The 14,300-nt window shown below is 42.7% G+C and overlaps 1 protein-coding gene and 1 long non-coding RNA gene across 2 annotated transcripts in view; one reads left to right on the top strand and one right to left on the bottom strand.

The window, feature by feature from the left end:
• Positions 1–14,300, top strand: part of LOC142046593 (uncharacterized) — a 782,351-nt gene that overhangs the window by 29,809 nt on the left and 738,242 nt on the right. The gene's annotated exons all lie outside the window — the stretch shown is intronic.
• CAPN9 (calpain 9) overlaps positions 1–14,300 on the bottom strand; it is a 45,771-nt gene that overhangs the window by 10,078 nt on the left and 21,393 nt on the right. Inside the window, exons 8-14 of the mRNA XM_032806403.2 lie at positions 12,379–12,456; positions 8,121–8,281; positions 7,237–7,394; positions 6,529–6,737; positions 5,488–5,524; positions 3,472–3,552; positions 2,267–2,324 (exon numbers count right to left, since the gene is read on the bottom strand). Of these exons, the coding sequence (XP_032662294.1) occupies positions 2,267–2,324; positions 3,472–3,552; positions 5,488–5,524; positions 6,529–6,737; positions 7,237–7,394; positions 8,121–8,281; positions 12,379–12,456 (782 nt within the window). The remainder of the gene's footprint in view (positions 1–2,266; positions 2,325–3,471; positions 3,553–5,487; positions 5,525–6,528; positions 6,738–7,236; positions 7,395–8,120; positions 8,282–12,378; positions 12,457–14,300) is intronic.

Genomic DNA, 14,300 nt, shown 5'->3' on the forward strand with positions numbered 1-14,300 from the left:
ATTTACTTTAGGTAACATTTTACCTTTTAACACAAATATTAAACATTTTGATTTCCAGTGTTTTCATGATGAGGGGCAGAATCATAGTAGTATAATAGCGTAACAGGATGCACCTGCCATTTAAGATTTGTGAGACCTGTAAGCCAGCACTACCCCATCCCAGCTGTGACTTTTTAAAATATTTATGGAGCAAAGGATACGGTCAGTGAAGGGAGGAAGTTATCTTGGGGAGTTGAGCTGGGATCTGTAGAACACCATACTGCTGACTCAGCACATAGGCCCTGCGATGGAAGCCCAACCTCTTCTCTCCTTTGGTGGTTAAGAATGGACTGGGTAGGGGTAGTTCCTACTCGCTTTGCTGTGGGATCCAGGGGTGTGGAATTGCTGGGAAATGTCATTTCCCTGGCAACTAGTTTGGAATCCTGGTTTGGGCAAGGCATGCTATAGGCAACTGAACCCATTTTGTTTTGGAGGCAAACTCTTCTGAGGAGGGTCTACAATTTCTAAAGTAACTGGAGGTCCTTTGTGCTACTTGTTTGATGAGTCAAACCAAAGCCCTGGGCAGGGGGAGGTTTTTCTTCTTCTGTTTTTAACCTTCATGGGCATGCCCTTTTGTTACTGTTAGTCATAGGCCCAGATCTGCAAAAATATGGATTCATAACTCCCATTAATTCAGTGGCAGTTGAGTGACTAAGTATTTTTGAGGATCTGGGCTGTATGGGCTCAATCCTGAGTTAAGTGGAAGGGGAAATGTGCTGAACTACACCTATAACTGCAGAGTATGGCAAGACATTCACCAGCCTCAACACAACGAGCCCTTGTCACCTCCCCATGTAGGTGACCATATGTCCTGCTTTGGCCAGAACGCTCCCTTTTTTAAGCCCTGTCATGGTCATCCTGACCTTTTGGCAAAACTGGGCATTCGTCCATTTTGTTCTTCCCAACTGATGGCCAGTTGGCAAAAGTAAACTGGACAAATGCCCAGTTTTGCCAAAAAAGCAGGTGCAATCCTTAGTAGGGTGTGACCCCTAACAGGGTGCAGAGGAATGGGGGGGAGCAAGCGGCAATGGGAGAGAGGTCTCAGGATCAGGCCAGGCCAGCCCTAGGGGTTGGTGGAAGGGGGTCTTGGGCCGGCCCCACATGCAGGAGGTCAGAGGCTCTGGGCTGGCCCCGAGCGGGCAGTGGTAGAGGGGGACCTCAGGCCAGCCCCAAGCAGGTGGGCGCAGAGGGGGCTTGGGCTGGCACTGCCTCGGGCCAGCCCCGCACCAGCAAGAGGAAGGGAGGGCTGGACGAGGGGACTTGCAGAGGCGGGGCTTGGGTCGGCCTAGTGTGGTGTCCCATTTTCCCTTTGGCAAAATATAGTCGTCCTACTGAAGTTAAGCCACTTCTGGGCTGAAACCAAACAACTGTGTAACAGCGCCCTGCAGAGCTACAGAACAGCCGAGGATGGAAAGTGAAGAACACTGTCACACTGGAAGCTACAGGGTAATTTCAGGTAGGAAGAAAATAACAGCAGCTGTGTTTATGATCTCATTTTGTGGACCCAGTATGCCTTGTGCATGAGCAGATATTTAGTGGGCATTGATGCTTTTCAGTGAATGGAGCACATGCTGAGATGAGCACACACACGCTTCCTGCACACTCCCATCAAATGTAAACACAAACTGCTGTTTGAATTGTGGAGAATGGCTTGGAGTTTTCTTTTCTCTGGCTATTTTAAGAATCAGAAAGCCACATGAAATTTAGATACCCCAGAAAACCAGAAAATATCATTTCTGCTCCCAGTAACTCATTGGGTCTCGTTTTCTTCAGGAGGATGCAAATAGACTTTGTACTTTTCACAATTTCTTCTTTGGCTTTGTCACTATTTCATTACTCTTATTATCATTTGTTTATGATATCATTTTACAGATGGGGAACTGAGAGATTAAATGATTTAGCCTAAGTTATGCAGAAATTCTATGGTAGAAGCAGGATCTCCTGAGTCTCAGTCCACTGCCTTAGCCATAAGACAATCTTCTTTCTCCAGAACTGCCCTGAGATGGATTTTGTCGGCAGACAGCGTAGGCTTGGGGTTAGGTCAGGGAACTTGGGTTCTGTTCCTGACTCTGTCACTGACTTGCTGTATGACATTATGCAAGTTACTAGGCAGTGCCTCAGTTTTCCATCTGTAAATTGGGGATAATATCCACTTTTATAAAGCCCTTTGAAGTCCTTGGAAGAAAGCTGCTATATAAGTGCAAAAAAAGTTTTTATTAACACTTACCTTTTTTTAATACAGCATTCAGAACATATTCAAGTTCCTCTGCAGTTATCTCCATGTCCTAGAGTTGAGAAATTATAGCAGCTGTTACTTTTGGGTGTCTAGAATCAGACATATGGAAAGCCTAACAGAATGCAAATATCATGGATCTGACAACCACAAAACTCTACCTCACTACTGTCACTGGGTTTACAGCATGCTGCTGAAATCCAAGAAATAGTGAATCACACAAACAACAGAAGGACTAAAAAAAAGGAGGAGATGGCAAAATACAACTGAGCTGCTCACTGACATGTTAGATGGAAGCACAGTTCTTCTCAAACAGAAGGTGTTTATTCAAACAAAATAACTGCAGCTTCAGACACAAACAGGCTCCCTCACAGCTTGTGTTCTAGTGTTGTCTCCTTTGTTTACCGGGGACCACGTGATTAGGAACTTTATAAAGGACACAGAGACATCTAGTGGCTGAATATATACTGCAAGTAAACATATTACATATGGAACCCTGAATTTTCACTTCACGTGGATTTATGTGACAACAGAAATATATTTTTCAGCTACATAGGGTTGTTCTCACCCCAGTTTTTGTAAAACATTCATGCTTTTCATAGTTTCATAAAGTTTAAAGCTAGAAGGGATCATCAGACCTCCTGTACTTTACAGGCCATTAAATTTCATCCAAATACCTCTGTGTTGAGCCCAATGATGTCAGTAAAACTAAAGCATTTTAGTCCTCAGGAGACAAAACTATTGTGTGCCACAAGCAAAGAACAGGAAAGACCACCGCCCCAGGCCCCTGTGATGCCAGAGAATTGATTGGGTTTGAGACACATGCAGATGATCCTCGCAAGTGATGCACGGCCCATGCTGCAGAGGAAGCAACCCTCTCCCCCAGTTTCCTTGCTAATCTGACTTGGGAGAAAATTCCTTCCTGACCCAAAATCTGGTGATCATACGAACAAGACTCACCAGCCTGATTGCATCACCTCAGAGCACCGGCCCACCCCAGCTGGAATCATGGCTCTCTCTGTGGTAGATCTCTGCTGTGTCAGAGGAAGGTGAGGCCACTCCTCCCAGATTACAAGCGTATATTGGGAAAAACTTCCTTACTGACCACCTCAGGGGACCAGCTAAAGCCCTGAAGCATGACGTTAGATCATAGTCATCACCATAAGAAAAAGCTAAAAGCGTTCTGAGTACGCACTCACCTTTCCAGCAACCTGTTTAAACAATTCCCGGAACTGTTTTTCTTCTTCGGTTTCTTGTTGCGGTGGGGTTGGTTTAGGGGGCTACAAGAACAGGGAGACATTAAAACTATTGGAGTGCTAACATTGGTTCCTGCACGTAGATTATGAGCAACAGCCACAGTAACACAGTTTAAGGCTAGAAGGGAGCACCAGATCATCTAGTCTGGCCTCCTGTATATCATACGGGAGTGACACAGCTGGCACCCGCACACTAAACCCAACCACTGAAATGAAACGCAAGTATTACAGCCCACAGGAAACTAAATTATGATGTGTCACAGGCAGAGAACAGGAGGAACTGAGATGCACTGATGCTTGAGGCCCCTGCAATTGCGGGGTAACAATTAAGCAAGCCAGCCATGCTTTCAGTGCATTTGGGAGTGCTATGCATCTTGAAACACATATAACAAAATCCGAAAGATGTACTATGTATGAAAAACTTAAACCCCCCCCGCCCCCCCCCCAGGAGCACCCAACGTCTTAGAAATTTTCACCTTCCATTTCCAATAGGAGTACTCAATAGCACGGGCTAAGGAGCAGGCAGAGCACTGGAGCTGAGCAGCTGATCATTGGTGGCCTCCAGTGCTACACAGTCTCAAAACTATCAGTTTTTCATTTTATAACCACGTTTAGCCAAGTGAAGCCTGGGATAAACAGGTGCAACTGTCATGGAAGTCTCTGGGCCAAATTCAGTGGTGATATTAACTGCTGTGTGAAATATAAGGCTGGATGTAAGTTGATGATAAAATAGATGTAGGCAGCAAAGTAGTGTAACTTGCCCTATTTTGACGCTCAATGGCTGTGCAAAATGAGCGCAACTTGCATGCCCATGTACTGGAAGGGTGTGCCCCGAAGGAGAATCAACTAAGTGAGGAAGGTCCCGCACGGTGCCCAACAAAGAAGTTACTGTATATCCACTGAATGCCAACATGGTGGAAGTCACACTGATTTGACACTTACACTCATTTTTCTGACCAATATACACCCAACATGACACTTAGCCCACCATTTATCTACTGCCATTCAGATACCATATGGCAGGGCCTAGGGATAGCTCAGTGGTTTGAGCATTGGCCTACTAAACCCAGGGCTGTGAATTCAATCCTTGAAAGGGCCACTTACGGATCTGGGGCAAAAATCAGTACTTGGTCCTGCTAGTGAAGGCAGGAGGCTGGATTCAAGGTCCTTTCCAGTTCTAGGAGATAGGATATCTCCATTAATTTATACCTAGGCTAGATGAATAGACATACATCACCAATGACTATGACCTTGAGAATCTGGAAACGTAAAACTCAATTTGCTACCCAGTCTCTGGAAGCAAGGGGAAAACTGAGTAAAAGAGATGCAAAGCTGAACCTTGGCTTACTTTCCTTCCACAAGTATCTCCACTGCAATCGGTGGGACTGTTTGCAGGAATAAGGAAAACAAGATCCAGCTCAGTCAACACCCAAATATAGTGACTACAAAGTGGTTCAAGGGCTGCCTGTCAGATTTTTTTAAGTGTAAAAATCAGCTTAATGTTCAGCAGCAAAAATTGTCTAATCATTGTTATGAAAATGCAGTATCAAGCTTCTGACCCCAAAATGTTCTGAGAATATGTGTGCATGTTTGAGTGTGAATAAGTTCTGTGCCCCTAACTGTGTAATACTGCACAGTACAGCTAATGGCCAGACCCTCAGCTGGTGCACATCGGCTCAGGTCCATTGATTTCAATAGCTATGTTGATTTATACCAGGTGAGGAGCCAGCCCTTAATTTCTTTCTGATTTCAGCTGCCTATCAGCAAACAATTGGAAGAATTATTAATTATTATTATTATTGTATTATTATGGTTCTTTTACTAAACTCAACACAGCTGCCGATTTCACACCCACAAGGTTGGCATTCTCATAAAATTCAAGTGAAATGAAAAAGTACAAATGGAGCATATTCGATTATGCTGAATTATCCACGCCTTATTTTGGCTCTGTAGATTTACCTCTGGGAGATTAATGCCAACGTTTTCATCCACATCCCTGAGGGAAACAAAAACGTACTCAATAACAAAAGACTTTGCCGGGGATCCTTTCTGTTTAAATTTTCCAGAAGTAAAAGCAAACATAGTATTTTTACTGAACAAATTATTCACTTTGAGTGAAATTCATCCCCATGCAGAGGGTCAGGTCTTTGCATCACTTAAACTGAAGAGAGAGTTTAAGTGGCTCCTAGGCCTAGAGTGAGCCATCTGTACAGGGGTTAATTTCACTTTTTATAGGTTGTGTAAATGCTTGTTAAAAATACCTTATTCTTTATTAAACATGCTCATTCAGACAGGAAGCAACAGGAACATTATTACATGTGCAGAACAATAGATACTACGGAACAGCTACTGACTCTTCACGGTTAAGGTTGCAATTGAGTTTTCATTACAAGTCTGATTTCCCCACCTCCTAATACCCACAGAAATAGCCAGACTGGGCTAAAAATTGGAAAATTAAGTCTGGAGTCATGGTAGAATTTTTCTACCACATTTAAAGTGTATTGGAAAAGGGGTTTCTGATTTAGGACCTCCTGAAATAGAAGCGTTCACCAGAGTTCAAAAACTCGTCTAATTCTTTCTTCCCTACTTCGTTGGGAAAAAACTGCCAATCCTCCCACACAACCCCCCCAATAAACAAAAACAACACACCCTATAATAACAAACAAAAAGAAAAGGGGAAAAGCCTAGTTTACTAGATTTCCCTGGCTGAGATCTAGTGCACAGCACCACAGGTTAACTTTTGTTAATTACAAGAGTTGCTCTGGCAATGAACTCCATTTATTTCATTGGGAGCCTCACATAGCAGGCAAGGGCACTGCAGGAAGTGGATGGGAGGGATGGTTCTTCATCTTTGGTGTCTCTTGCCTGGAGCAAGATGGGGAGAATGCCCTCAGGAATCTCTCATGGTTCTTTAAAAACCCAGTTATCATGACTGGTGTGTGAGTGCTTTGGACGTTGCAGGAGATCTGTTTGACTGACCACTCCCCACTGATTACTTACTCGGTGATGGCTTTTTTCTCAGAGAAGATTCTCAGGCAGAAGTCAGCTTCCTGGTGTGGCTCAAAAGTAGAAGGAACAATAACATAATCCCCAGGTGGCAACTTGACTCGGTCAGAGACTTCCCTTAAGTTAATGTAGGTTTTACTCCTTGCCTTGGAAGGGTGGTATCTGAAAAAGTCTTTGTTCAAATGTCCATCTTTGCTAGGGCTCTGCAATAGAATTTGAAGCAGGGATTTCAGGTTTATTCATTATTGTATGCAAAGAAACTGATGTGCGTGGTTCAGACATGTCAGATTCCCACCTCCCTTCCTGATCTAGAATCATAGGGCCAGATACATGCATGATTCACTGGCTTCAGGATCAGGAAGTCACCATTAGCCCCTGGCACTCCTCCCACCCCACTCTCTTGTGCTGGATGGAGCTTGGATGCCAGGGGAATCTAGCTCTCAGACTCTAAGGTCAGGCAGGCATTGTCTGCAGGGGCTCTAGGATGGAGAAAATCCATTTTGGCAAAGCCCTTCTGCACCAATATTAGGACATTTTAAAGGGAAAGCTACCATTCTCATCATTATTTAAAGAATGCAAGTGATTAGATACCACAGCAATGGGTGTGATGCAGAAATCTAGACTGACACACAGAGAGATACAAGGAGGGAGAGAGAGAGAGAAAGAGCAAACATGGCTACTACATCGTAAAATACCAAGTACCTCATAAATAGCATAACCAATTGTCAGCATTTCAGCACCGAGTTTCCTGAGTTTACGTCGATTCTTTTGCATCAGAGCTGCTATAAACGTGCATTCATCTTGCCTGTCATCTTTCTCTGTCAAATGCAGCTTGATCTGTGGATTGGTCCAAAAGGTGTCTGCCAAAGCAAAGAACACAGACATTTTTCACCTCAAAAAAAATTAAACTGAGCCAAAAAGGACAATAGAGAGTAATTTGAGCTTTGGGGGGGTTTATGCTTGTTTTATTTTTCCATTTTCCATTATGTATCTTGATGATTTCAATGCAATTCTGCAGACAAAGAGCCAAATCCTGAGGGACTTGGATTTTAGTATAAACAACAGCAGAATTTAGACCCAAAATCTCATTGAACAGCAATGGTTTAAATCGGAGATGAAAGTTACAAGACAATTAAATGGGGTTTTGTTGAAAATATAAAAGCACAAAGGATCAACTTCTGATCTCATTCATATTGGTGTAAATTTGGCATAACTCCATTCAATCAGGGGAGCGACTTTAAGTCTACACCAGCATGATCAGAATGTGATTGTAAGGGCTGGATTCTTCTCACTTATAGCCCTTTGACACGGGTGTAACGTAACTGACCTCAGTGGAGTTACTCCTAGTTTGCACAAATGTACATGAAAGGAGAAAGAGGTGTACAAAACTGAAAGGCAAAGAAAATTAATTCTCTCAAGTGAACTCTAGTAACTGTTGTGATATTTTGCTGGGTTTCAGCTAGTTGAGACTCCTCTGGCCTTATTCAAGACATGCTTGTGGATGTTACAATGGGGTGAAGAATTCTGTGTCTATAATGGATGCTTCCATGGGAGTGTGAAATTTTTCTAAAGACATCTCTGTTCACCTAGAAAATTTCTGCACCCTCCAGCAGTGGAACCCCTGATCCAGCTCCCTTGATGGACCGTCACCTCCCACTTTTTGGTAGCATTGTCCCCAAGAGCATCTGGGGTGAGGTTGCAGATCTCAACTTTATCAAAATGTGCTTTGAAGTCTTCAAAGTTCATCCTAAATGAAAGGAAGAGAAACCAATCAGTGCATCACACTAGTGACTGAACAGAAGCAGCAGCCTAGGCAGAAACTACTCCCACAGACCATTTCAAAATGCAGAGTATCAGAATATAGGGCCGGATCATCAGTTTCTGTAAATTAATGTAGCTTCATTGACATCATTGGAGCTATGCTGATTTACAGCAGCTGAAGATGTCTCCCCAGAGACCTGATTCTCCTCTCCGTTACACAAGTGTAATCATAAGTAACTCCATTGGCTCCAATGGGCCTGATTCTGATCTCTTTTATATATAGGCAGACACCACTGATTTCATCTGAGTTATGGCTGATTTACACCAGCATCAGGGAGAGAGCAGAATCAACCCCAACAGAATGACACTAGTGTAAAACTGGTGTGAGAAGCTTTTGTCTTCTAGTCTCACAGCTCCTGGGCCCAGTGATCCTTTTTAGAGGAAAAATAGTACAGAGGGGGTAAAAAGTCTGACAAAATAGAACTATCACCAAGTGTGATACACTGTGTGCGCCCATTCCAACCCACATACCAAGAAGCATGCAGACAGCCCAATATGCAGCAAGACATTGGAGGGGCCCACTGGCACTTTGCTTGCTGTGAATGGGTAGGCACTCAGACCTGAACTGAACTGGAGTAAGAACCAGTAGGGGAAGTATTTACCAAGTCAGAGACTGGTGTGCAATACAGCCGCCGCTGCTGGATAGCATGGGAAATAGAGCAAGAAAACAGTGTAGCAGAAACCAGGTATCAAGTTGGGCAGGTAGGCCTAGATCCTCAAAGATATTTAGGTTCCTAACACCCATTGAAATCAACCTTTGAAGATCTGGGCCATAGTGGCTGAATGACACAAATGAATAGGAGGAAAAAGCCAGTGTGCTCCAGGCAATGTGTATGGGTGGGTGTTGACAGGATGCGATCCTCACAATAGCACACAGGGGTAGCAACATCACAGGCCCACCAGGTATAATAGATTCCATATTCTGCAGAATGAGTAATAGGAGTCTAGGGTTACTTTAACTTACGTTGTCCTAGAAACTTTTCACTGCACATTTTTGATAAGGGAGCAAATGACACAGTTTGATTTCACTGTCTGTGTCTCCCTTTTTGTACTGTGTCTCCCTCCAATGTATTATTAGCTCTGCAAACCAGGCGCACTCCAGCATCTCACGTCTGTCCTTGGTACATTGAGAATAAGGGCTGAATAACAACCCCTTTTGCTTTTGTGTACCTGGCACAAATTTCCTGGCCGTTTTGCATAATTTATGTCTTTTGGGCCAAGTATTGCAAATTCTGCTCTCCATTACACAGATGTACGTGTGAAGTACTTATCAGCACTTCGTTGGGGTTGCTCTGGATTTACACTGGGGTGACTGAGAGCAGAATATGGCCCTACATCTTTGAAAGAGAGGGAGGGAGGCAGAGACAGAGAGAATTAGAAGCTGATTAGCCCCTGGGTTTATCTTTCCCCTCTGGTAGAAGCACAATAATGAATGTGGAATTTGCCTCTCCTCTCTACCCTCCCTTATCAGGACTGACCTTAGTTACTCTTGGTGTAAATCCAGAGTAACTCTTTGTAAGTTACTTAGATCAGAATCTAGCTCTGAACATGTCACCCTGAAGGTCTTACCAGTTCCTAGTTACCAGGAACCCAACAGGTAAAAGAGACAAAAATTCTTATCAAAAACATATTTCCCATTTAAAATGTCTTAAAATGTGTTTTCATCCATATTTAACACAGTTCATGCAGCCTTCTGTAGTTTACTTTATGCTACTTTGATCTTTTGTCTTGCTTTAAACTGCCTTATCTTTTTTGACAAATTTCCCTTTTCTATTTGAGATGAGCCCACATACAATGCATGAGAATAAATTGGTTAAACATGACAGAAAAAACCTCCACATGTAGGTCCTATTATTATTTATAACGTAGCACATAATCCATGTGCTCTGAGATATGCATGAAATCTAGTCATAACCAGAAGCTATAGAATAGCTCCAGTTTTTAAACTGTTAGCGAGCTGTTTGTTTCTTTTTTTCCCTTTAATTTTCAGGCGTAGTATGTAATAGTTTGCAAAGTAAATATCTGTTGAGATCCCTGAAATTAATAATTAACTAATAATGGTTAAATCTTATTATTACGTCTAATGCAGTAGAATCTAGGGACCCCCTCAACTCCATTGTGCTTGGTGCTGTACACATAGCACAGAGAGCTCACAATCTGAACATTTAAAATGTTGAGCAGAATCACAGAATTGTAGAGGAACTTGAGAAGTCATCAGGTCCAGTTCCCTGTGCTGTGGCAGGACCAAATAAACCTAGAGTATCCCTGGCAGGTGTCCAGTTATGAGGATTCCATGACCTCCCTTGGAAGCCTATTCCAGAGCTTAACTACCCTTATAGTTAGAAAGTTTTTCGTAATATTTAACCTTGCTCCTTGCTGCAGAGTAAGCCCATTATTTCTCATCTTTCCTTCAGTGGACATGGAGAACAATTGATCACTGTCCTTTCTGTAACAGCCCTTAACATATCTGAAGATTATGATGAGGTCCCTGCCCCCCAAGACTGTTTTTCGAAACAGGCCCACTTTTTTTTAACCTTTCCTTATAGGTCAGATTTTCTAAATCTTTTATCATTTTTGTTGCTTTTCTCTGGACTCTCCATATTTTCCATGTCTATCTTAAAGTGGGGTGCCCAGAACTGGACACAGTACTCCAGCTGAGGCCTCATCAGTGCCAAGCAGAGCCGGACAATCACCTTACATGCCTTACAGACAATATTCCTATAAACAAACCCGAGAATGATATTAGCCTTTTTCACCACTGCATCACATTGACGATTCATATTCAATTTGTGATCCACTATAACCCCCATATCCTTTTCAGCAGTACTACCCCACTAGCCAGTTATTCCGTATTTTATAGCCATGCATTTGATTTTTCCTTCCAAAGTGGAGAACTTTATGCTTATCTCTACTGAATTTCATCTTATTGAATTCAGACTAATTCTCAAATTTGTCAAAGCTGTTTTGAATTCTAAATAATACCTAACTCTTATATAGCATTTCTCACCAGTAGATCTCAAAGCGCTTTACAAGGAGGTCAGCATCCTTTTACAGATGGGGAAACTGAGGCACTGAGAGGCGACATTTCTTGCTCAAGGTCAGCTTCAGCAGGCCAGTGGCAGAGCTTGGAATAATACATGGGTCCCCTGAGTCCCAGTCAAGTGTTCTATCTACTAGACCACACTGCTCTAAATGACAGCAAAATATGAGAAAAAAACAATTGAAAACTCTTCGGAAGCTGTTAGGCTGCTCTGTGCTGATTTCACTGCTCTCAGGTCCTTAAGGATGCACAGCACACATAGTATATGCAAAGAGCATTTGGGTAGCCTCATGAGTCATTCTTTCATCAGGTGTGGCACATAAGAAGTAATGTGGCAAATGCTGCATTGAGAGAATCACCCAATTCAAATGGCATTAGTAAGATGAAATGTGATGTACAGGAGTGGAGTATTTAGACAATATAAAACTTGCCAGACTTGTTTTTGAAGCATTCCTTACATTGTGCAAATCACCTGTGTCTGATTAACTCCTTCAGGAAACAAGTCAATCACGGTGTCATTCATTTCAATCTTGAGAACTTTAGAATTCACAATGTTTTAAATATATTAATGCCAGTTGCTAAGTATGCATTTTAAACATCTTAAAGATAGTATCAGAGGGGTAGCCGTGTTAGTCTGAATCTGTAAAAGCAGCAGAGAATCCTGTGGCACCTTATAGACTAACAGACGTTTTGGATCATGAGCTTTCGTGGGTGAATACTGACGAAGTGGGTATTCACCCACGAAAGCTCATGATCCAAAACGTCTGTTAGTCTATAAGGTGCCACAGGATTCTCTATCTTAAAGATATACTCTGTTATTAAGAATATGTAAACTGAGAGTGACTTATATCAGGTTGTATTGTACCAGTCCCCTCTTTGGATTAAAGCACTAATTTCCCAGTTCAGAGCTATCCTCCTCTGCCTCACTTGGCCTGCCTTCTTACTGTATTTATTCTCATTTATAATTCAAAGGGGTACCATACCAGAATTCTCCATCATCTAGCACTGTCTGACACAGGCGTTTTCGCTCCGATGGGCTGACTGACTGCCATTCAGAAGAACTACAAGGAAACAAAGTCAGGCTTTACAAGGCTATCAAGCACTTCATTTCCCTAGACTCAAAGACAGCAGCTGGATATGTTAGCAGATTACACCGCTTTCAGATTGATTTTATTTGAGCAGTAGCCACAACAGGTGCCTTTAAGGAGCCTGATCCTGCTGCCATTAAAACCAACGGCAAACTTTCCATCTACTTAGACAGAAGCAGAATCATATGTAAAATCTTGAGGTTACAACACTGCTGTATTGAACAGTACCACTGTGTTTGCAATGATTCTCGCAGTCAGGGGCAGATTAACAAATCTGCCACTCCGGGCCTTCAAAAAATTGCTGCCACCTCCACCCCCTCCATGTCAGCTCACCTCTGCTTCCCTGCAGCAAGCCTGGGAGGGAGGGGGGAGATGTGGCACGCTCGGGGGATGGCAGCAATGGAGTGGAGGTGAGCTGGGGCGGGAAGCGGTTCCTGGCCCCCCCCGGGTTACTCCCCGCGCCCGTGGGCCCCAGCTCACCTCTGCTCTGCCTCCTATGAGTGCCGTTACTGGCTGCTTCCTCCCTCCCTCCCAGCACGTTTGCAAGGCAAGCCTGAGGGAGGAAGCCGGCCGGGGATTTGGGGAAGGGGTGGAGTTGGGGAGGGGGCGTGCAAGTCAACATGTTATTGTAGACTCCCATGCCCATATGGAGTCCCACTGGCTTTCATAGGACTCTGTGTGGACACTGTGATCTGCATTAGCAGTTCCACGTGCAGAATCAGAGCCCCTTTTGGCATATACAGCACCTTGGATAAAAATCTCAAATGGTCTGATACCTATTCCAAGCTTAACTGCTAAATCTTTTGAGGTTTAATCATCTCTAATTATACTGATCAACTATTCTTCCATTTTTGGAATTTACAAAGGATCGTAACTACACTTAGAAATGTAAACATCTGGGATTTATTTATTGATAGTTTTAAGAGAAGGGATATTTGAATCACTTCTGGAAATTTATCAAGTCTGCTAATTATTTCACCATTTTTAAAGCGGCAGTCAGGATATATTATGGAACTGAGTCTCCTCTCATTTATACCAGAGTAAATCGGGAAAAACTCAGTTGAAGACAATGGAGGTAAAGCAATTTAAGTGATCTCGGACACAGGCCATGTATAAATGTAATCAGACATGAAAAATATAGCTAGTAGGAATATCCAAAATAGAATCTACTGTTTACCATTTATGTTGTTTGCTTTTAAAATGACTATTATTTTCATTTCATCCAGATAGGATAGTGAAAGAGACTAGGGAGTTTCACTTTTTCCCCAGCTGGCATTTGTTGGGTCTTTTGCTCTTTACACAGCAAATGTAATATGAGGGAACCACACAGGCAAGTGTGGTCCAAACAATGGTCTTTAATAGCTACACAAAACATGCAAAGCCAACCTACATATATACCCTGGAGCTCTGGCTTCAGAAACTTAGAACACAATGAGTGCCATTAGAGGGCTCACAAAATATTTAAAGAGATACTGTCCAATTCCTATACACTACCTCAGCACTTTCCAGCTCTCATATAATAGCATAGTGTTTGGATGTTTGTGTTGCAAATACTGCAGGGGAACGTTTAAATAATACAAATTATACATTTTCCACTAGAATTGTCTTAAAAATAATGACATTTATATCAATAATGGATTATGTTTCTATTTTTAGCAGTACCTACATTTTGGGACGAAACAATCTTGACAATCCCTCTTTAAATGTTAACTGAGCAGTCTTAACACTACTGAAGTCAGGATGTTATGACAACAGCCCTGTTCTGCATGTGTAGGCTGTTAATTAGAAAAGGCCGAAAAACAGCTTAAGCTGCAAAT

Source organism: Chelonoidis abingdonii, chromosome 3 (genome assembly GCF_003597395.2).
Source record: "Chelonoidis abingdonii isolate Lonesome George chromosome 3, CheloAbing_2.0, whole genome shotgun sequence".
In the NCBI taxonomy this organism is placed as follows: domain Eukaryota; kingdom Metazoa; phylum Chordata; order Testudines; family Testudinidae; genus Chelonoidis; species Chelonoidis abingdonii.